This window comes from Populus euphratica, unplaced genomic scaffold, assembly GCF_000495115.2.
Source record: "Populus euphratica unplaced genomic scaffold, PopEup_1.0 scaffold1008.1, whole genome shotgun sequence".
Lineage (NCBI taxonomy): Eukaryota > Viridiplantae > Streptophyta > Magnoliopsida > Malpighiales > Salicaceae > Populus > Populus euphratica.
Genome location: NW_011500400.1, coordinates 146212 through 154533, shown reverse-complemented (window position 1 = coordinate 154533; position 8322 = coordinate 146212). Strand labels below are relative to the sequence as shown.

General features: G+C 31.6%; 1 protein-coding gene across 1 annotated transcript; it reads right to left on the bottom strand.

Moving 5' to 3' along the window:
* Positions 1-3489: 3489 nt before the first annotated feature.
* Positions 3490-7911, bottom strand: LOC105114422 (uncharacterized). Its single transcript, XM_011010963.1, has 9 exons — positions 7699-7911; positions 7271-7497; positions 7004-7088; positions 6821-6862; positions 5902-6070; positions 4965-5017; positions 4621-4842; positions 4338-4384; positions 3490-4118 (listed from the first exon to the last, which is right to left on the bottom strand). Exons 1-9 carry the CDS (start codon positions 7699-7701, stop codon positions 4037-4039), a joined length of 930 nt encoding a protein of 309 aa, XP_011009265.1. The 5' UTR covers positions 7702-7911; the 3' UTR covers positions 3490-4036.
* Positions 7912-8322: the final 411 nt, after the last annotated feature.

Here is an 8322-nt window from a genome sequence, read left to right as displayed (position 1 = left end):
GGCTATTTCTTCTTTTTTAGGAAAATAGTTATTGAAGTACTTAAATGTAAACTGTCTATTTAAAGAAGGACTATTTTGTAAAATAAAGACTAAGGTTTCCTAAGATATAAAAAGAATGAGAGAAGAGAAAGGGGGGCAGCCACCCAAGAGGAGAAAAACGCCCTCCTCCTCTAAGAAATTTGAAATTATGCACTCCCTTTTTTTTTATTAGTTATTCAATAAACATGCAAAGCTAAACAATTTTTCTTGGTTGTAAAGACACGAAAACCTTTAGATTTCAAGAAATGTGAGATTTATTTTACCTTTTCTTTTCAGTTTACATGATGAATATATTTATTCTCTTATGTTTATTTTTCCTATGATTGTTTATTTTAATTGCTAGAGCGGACTCTAAGTTATTATTGATATTTTAGGGAAAACATTCAATCAAATCAAACATAAATTATGGACAGTTATGTTTTCTTGATTAATCAACTTATCTAGATCTAAAGGCTGCTATTGAATTAAATTACTAGTGCGAACACTGTCGTTGTTTGAAGGTTAGGGTTAGTTAAACAGCGGATCCGTTAACTAACCAATATTAAGAAGAGATATTTATTCAGAATGTAAATTGATATTTTGTTTCCATGATCAGTTCTGATTTCTATAGGTGAATGTGTGCTTGTGATCAAGGTTTGTTATCTTGATAATTTTCTGATTTTATTTAATTTCGCTTGATAGTTTTATGTTTTCTTTTGCTTTAACTTAGATAACGTCCAAAACCCCCCAAGTTGCATATCATCTAGTATAAAAATCTAACTTGAACCTTCCTCATGGGATCAACCCCTTACTTGCTCTATATTAACTTATGTGTTGTGTTTTATACTAGGATAATTAATTTATGCGACCGCGACATCGCAACAAGTTTATTTTAATACCACTTTGGCATTTTTAATTGTAAAAGAGTAGTAACAAGATCATCATCAAGATATAGATGTATCTTATTTCCACCTTCAATTGTACTAAATATATGTAATGTTGAGGCATCATCAATAATTGTATTCTCACTATCATCCCTTATCTAAAATCCCTTAAAGTTTATATCAAAAATTTATTTGAATGTAAAACCTGTCGAACAAGAAGGAAAAGATCAGGTAAATAAATCTTTGTTATTTATTCTTCATTTTCGACATGAATGCAATGAAAGCAAGTCAGTTGAGTTGTAAATGAGATTTGGGTCTAAATTTCAGCTAACTCATAAGTAAAATTGTCTTTTGTCATCCCTTATATAGCATATAAGTGAATCTTCATTAATATCAGTTGTACTGGTTAATTACTTTATTATGAGAACAAAGAAAGGCACACCATTTCTTTGCAACTTTGTTCATCACCTTTTGGTATGAGCCTACAAATTAGTTAACCATTAGCATATTTTAGTTTATGGATGTAGGTGTTGTCTTATCGATGATACTCTATGGGCTCAATGTTGATGGATTCAATACCAATGATAATTTTAATAGTGGTGAGGACTTTGGTAATAATGGCAATAATGATTTTGTTTCTTTGAATATTAGTCATAAATTTAGCTCTAGTTATGGCAATTGGATTTTTTTTACTTTTAAAATTAACATTTAAGGTTTAAGCTGAATTATAACCTGTGGTTAAAGCAGAATAAGATGGGAGTCATCATACATACCAGCCTTAGATCTCATTTGCTTGAAGGCATATATATGTTATCACGCTAAACAAAACAGTTTCTCTATTAACATTAGATTTTTTTTATTCAAGGGTTTACTCGCTAGCCTGATAAGAAATGAATCATCTTACTAAATCAATTGTCTCCTTAAAGCCGACATCTTTCTTTTCTCAAGTTCCAATCAAGGTGTAAAACGAGCTTTTCCTATATATGTCTATATAAGATATATAATCAGTTTTATATAATTTCTTTTGACATGATGAGCAGCTATATTCAATAATTTTATCTTGTATGGTGTACATTGAGATGGTAAAATAGAGTTCTAAAAAGTCTACAATGTCATGCATACGTGAACAAAAAAAAATGACAAGTAAAATATGATACAGGAAACCACACAATAGAACATAATTAAAGTATCCATGTCTAAGTAATCATGTATTATTGTACATTAACTAAACTAAATCTTCATAGTATTTTCTACAACATTAATAAAAGAGCATAAATGCCTACTTAGGTTACGTGGATAGTTGGACACAACATTTAAATTAAAGGTTTTTTTAGTTCCCAAATAAACATGTCTAAGCAGGCAATACAATTGTTAAAGAAAGTTAATGGAAGTGTTTGATAGACTAATTGAACATGTAATAAGCAAATATTAAAAAATTAGTCTTATGTAAACATTAACTCTAACATTCAAATTAGGGGGGGGTTTATGATTTTCATTTAAACATACCTAATTGGCTATACAATGATTAATTAACCAATTAAAAACAATATAAGCAAAGATTAAAGAATTAAGGTTTTGTAAACAATAAACCTAACATTAAATTTGAAGACTTTTATGGTTTCCAAAGAAAATATGATTAATCAGGATAAACAATAGTTAAAACTTGTATGGAATCTAAGTTTTATCCATTAAACAACACAACAAACATTGAATTTCTTAAAGATTCTAGTATTGGGAATATCTTTTCAATAGTAACATATTTGAAATATTTTTGTTAAATCTAGTAAAAACAAACTATATTGTAATGAATTAACAATATTTTTTTTATCAATAAAACACACTAAAATTAAATTTTGACATAGGAAAGGGAGACATTACAAACGAGAAAAGAGACTTCAAGTAAACAAATTTTCATTTTCATTTTCATTTTAGTTTTCAATCAACGTGGCAAGTTGAAAAAGAAATAGGGGTACATTTTCTCTCTTCAATTGTGTTTCTATTGGCTTTGAGTGTTTCTATTGGTTTTCTTCTTGGATATTATGTAGTAGGGTAATTTAATTGTTTCATCATTTTCAAAATTTTTGATTGACAAAAAATGTAAATTATAATTTCTAAAAATATAAAGTTAAAGTAAAAAATTAATTAAAATATAGAAGATTTTTTTTATAATCATCCATTTATTTATTTATATATTTCATGAATGAATAAGCAATATAAAAAAGGCTACCCTTCATAAAGCTTTTACAAAAGAAGTGCAAAGAATAGAGAAACTGCATCTTCCAACTGTAAAATGTACGGTATACAAAGATGCTTTTTAAAAGTATTTTTTAATTAAAAATATATCAAAATAATAATTTTTTTATCAAAATCATTTAAAAACATAAAAATATCAATTTAATGTTTGAAACAAAAATAAATTTAAAAAGCATTTTGTAAATCATTTTGAGCCACAAAATCAGACACTCCCGCAGAGGTCCATAAAATGAGAGGGCAACAATGCTTGATTTTGAAAATCATGTTGAAACAAAAATCAAACACTCCCGTCCACAAAATGAGAGTGCGACAATGCTTGCTGCAGCATACATAATAAATTTCACTAACCAAACTTGAAATTATATTACTCTTCAGATCGGACCTAATCTTATATTTTGCCAAAAGATCAACACAACTTTGCTATAACAGACAGCTTTGCCAGTGAGCACACGTATAAAAGACAACTATAATGAACATGGCGGCAGGCGGCAGGCATCTAGAACAAATAAATATACTCAACAATCTTTCTTAGAAACCATAAATTTGGTACCGATATATTCACCACATCAAGGCTGTCCTTGCCATCTACTGCCCTCTCAAAGCACTTAACTTTAGCATTCTTCTTGGAGCACAACCACCTCATGAGATCACTGCAGATGTGCCTTGGGAAGTTCCTAATAACGTGGCAACAACAGGATTAATGGGGCAGTTGATGTCTCCCTAGGTAAGTAAGTATTTTCCTGCTCCTGTAGCCTGTTACCTGGCTAAAGTTCAGCTTCATGTATTTTGCAGATCCTTGTGTGGTTGCAACAGTTGCCTTCTTAAGAAACTCAAAACTTTGGTCCAGACGGTTCAGAGGATAGGTAAATGATATCATTTCATTATGGTTCTTTTACCAGGGAATGAGACTGTGAAAGACAAACATGCATTTCCTCCTCAAGTATTGCAAATATTTCATCGACCCTACAGAAAGAATACACAACTAATTCAGATCAACACGAATAAACAATTAAACAAGTGCATTGAATACAAATATTGATAAGATTTTCAGAGTGGCAAAATAAATTACTGACTTCTTTACTTTAGTTTTCATAAATAAAGTTACAGCTACAATAAAAATCAAGGGTGATATTTGATGTTAATCCTACATTACAAAAGGACATTTAAATAGCTCGAGCTTACCTATGGGTGTCTATGTTCAGCTCTTCAAGCCATGTTGTTAGATAAACCTGTAATGCAATGTACTTGAGCGGTTGGCATAAATCATGTAAATGGAATCATATTAGCAAATAAGTGAAATATATAACAGGACAAAATCTGTTACATGGCTAACAGTTAGGAATGAAATAATATGTGGTGTACCCTTAGGAGTTTCAATGTACTAGGTGCGGGTTATTTGATAATGCAAGTATAACATTTCAATGTACATATTAGAACATTTTATGAAAATAAATCAGCCATGTACCTGCAAATTCTCGTGGTTTGGTTGGCTATTAAATTTTAAGGGAGGCATATCAGATTTCCCTTCCATCAGTCTTGGAGGGACTGGTCCACAAGTATCCTCGGAAAACAAGTTGCACTTTCTCAAATCATCAAACTCTCCAGGATAAAGCTCATTTAACCAACAAAACTCATTAACTTCCAGAGCTTCACAACTAATGGTAAATAACTCCACAACAAGCACACGCTGCCAAAGCCAAAGAATACCCAAGAAAATTGCAAATAAGAATCCCAAACAAAGAGAGATCCTTGAATCCAAAGACCAAATCACATGGGATTTCATCGTGGCAAAAAACAACCAACATGTACCTTTAAACTTAATTCAGATATAAACATCAGAACAAGCTCATCTGCTAACTGCTCTGAAATCATTCAAAGATTAAAATCATTAACCAAAGGTGTGAAAAACTAAGCGACATTTCTTTAATATTTAAAATGAAAAGACATTTCGAGATACAACCTAATGAAAAGAACTGGACAGAAAAGTTGGGACAAAAAATAATAATTGACAACTAATCAATTAGCCACCCATCAGTGCTTGAAATTTGAAATTTTGGAGTCTATTTAATGTGGAATTGTTCATCCAGTTTTCCACTTTTTAGACCTATTCTCTTTCTCTTCAACACTCTAACAATTGTTATAAAAAATATCAATCAAGTGGATGAAAAGGGTTGTTTTATATTTCAAAATAAAAAATCCCAGAAAACAGATGGCCATGGATCCACCCATAAAATTCCTAAGCTGCATATTACAAGCTGCTGAACAGTGGGAGATGGGAAGACTGAGAGCTAAGATGGTGGATGGGACTGGTATCAAAGGATCTAAAATCGCTCGATACTGAAGTGGATTTGGTTTATAGTGGAGTTGAATGGCGGAGAACGATCCATATTAACTAGTTTGGGCTTTATGATTGTTATTGTTGTTGTTGTTGTTGTTGTTGTATTACATTCTACTCATTGATGATTGAAATTAGAACTTGATAAAATTCAAAAAAACAAAGTAGACATGGCTAAAAAATAAAGATATAAAATAGATGACACATTGTTAATGTCATAAGCTGTTCATTAAAAAGGATGGTAACGTCATATCATTAATAGGAATGGCCACATCAAAACTTGACAAACACTGGGCAAAGTTTTGAAGATTTTACACAAAAATGGCAACACCATACCATTAATAGGAATGGCCACATCAAAACTTGACAAACAATGGCCAAAGTCTTGAAGATTTGGGGATATTCACATACCAAAAGAAGAGATTGACCAAAATGCAAAAACTGGGATGCCACCACCATCACCAGCATCATTTTTATGCTCAAAGCTACATGAAAATTGTACAAGTGGACTGCTGCTTGTCCCTTTGACATAACATCTCATAGATCTACTAGTGTTGACCATGTAAGTTACAACAGCAACCTACAGAAAATCTCACAAAAAATACAATAAATACAACCAAACCAAATTATTTAGAAAAAAACCAAATTATTGAGATTTTAATCTAAGATATTCACTCTCAGCAAAAAATGCTCAACGTTGGTTCTTAGAAAAGATTTCAATGCTCATTCAATTGTGTAGTAGTTTGATCCTTGTTATGATGACAACTAAATCAGATGTCATCCTTATTTCTTTTCTTAATATCAAGAGTGGAAATAACAATCATTCTCCAAGCCATTGAAGAATACATGCATACTGCGGTTGGATTCATAAAATCCTATTGTCAAATTTTAGGTCATAGTGCTATAAGAGGCCTTCGTTTTTTATTTAGCTGAGCTTAGTAAAGAATAGAGAACATATCAACAGCTTACTCTATCCTACTAAATACAAAATTTTAGCAGCTTGAGTATTTTACTTGAAACATTTTAAAGGTATCAGAAATTCCTCCTCTATAATGCTAAATATGATCAGGTCTATATACAAAGGACATGCATTACTGAACATATCGAAAAGTCTTATAATGCTATAAAATATTTTTCATTATATGATTCTTCCTCACAATTTGGGGATCTACAAAACTCAAGCAGAAGGTTGGCTCCGTACCATAACTCAATATTACTGCAAAATAGTTTCTTATCAATAAAATGTTTTTTGTTTTTTTTTTTTTTAGTTACATGCTAAGACACATTCACAATTACTAAAAAAAAATTATGTATAACAAAGTGTACATACCAAATCCCTGTAAGAGGACAAGAGTTTGCGCCTATAAAGCTCCTATAGGGGGGAAAAAGAGAAGGATATAAGATCAAGTACAAGGCTATAAGCAAGGAGTCAAGGCAAATTCATGCTTAAAATATTTGCACAAGAATTCTGTTTCAATTCAATACCAAACAAGAACTAGAGGAGAAAAATGACCTGTTGTTTAAGCAACTTTGAACTAGCTTTCTTTCGAAGATCAAGCATGTCGCTTAAAACACCAAGCTCCATTGAAGGTATGTATCTGAATACAAATTCGACCATTATATGACACTCTATAATTTATTAAATAAAAATCAAATGCACACAAAAAAATACACAGAAAATTTTTTTTAAAAAAAAAAAAAGCATCACCGCAACAAAAAATACCACAATAGAACCAAAAGAAAGGAACTATAAAGGACAAAGAAGATTAGCTGGCAATACCTTAGCGAGAGATAAGTGTTAACAAGAGAAGTAGCATGTGATCTTCCAGTAGAAGAGGAAGAGACCCATTGTAACCTGTAAGAGGCCAACTTTGACCATTGGTTTCTCAGGTTTCGCTGAGCAGCTGGTCTCCACAGCCGCGTTACTGATGGAGGCAGCGTTGAAGAACTCCACCCAGGGCTTTGTAATTGATAAGAAGAAGAGCTTTTATCTGAGCTTTCCATCAACTGACAACATACACACACACAACAATTACAGTTTAGGGGTATTGACAATATCTCCTTAGCCGGAAAAAACACAAACTAGGAGGTCTCCGGCAAAAGAGCTACTTCCAACAACAACAACAATAATAAAGAAGAGATAGGAAGGAAATAAAGCAAAAAAATAGAAATGAAGGTAGCACAGAAGAGGGATGACAGAAGGTATACCATTGTAGGTTGGTGTGAGCTCTGCGAGGGAGAATGGAGACGATAAAGGTTGCTGGCACGACCGTCGTGTCGTTGGCTGCTGTTGTTGGTAGTTGCTGCTGTTTTCCGGTGTCTGGAGTAACCGTTGCTGCCCCCTGCGGCCGCCAGGGAGGAGGGGCGGTTCGGGTTGGTTGGGAAGAGCGACAACAGAGACAGGGAGAGAAAAAAGTTATATTACCGGGATATCTCAATTTAGTCACAGACTTGTACATTAATCATCAATCAAGTCCCAAGCTTATAGAATTTATCAAGCTTACAGAATTTATTAACCAAAATTACCGGGATAAACCTTAACCTGATAATAAAGATTGAGTTAATTCAGTACATTACATCAAATTCACAAATTCACAAATTCATATTATAAGATTAAAATAATTTGATAAAAAATATAAAAATTATAAAATTTATTTTTAAATAATAATTGCTAATTCGTATTAATTTTTTAAACTTATAATCCTTGTTATTAGATTCAAAGCACTATATCTAAAAAAATAAAATAAAACCCAACTCTTAATTAATCAAATATTAAAAAATAAAATTAAAAAATAAATTCAATTATATGAAAGGATTCAAAATAAGAAATAA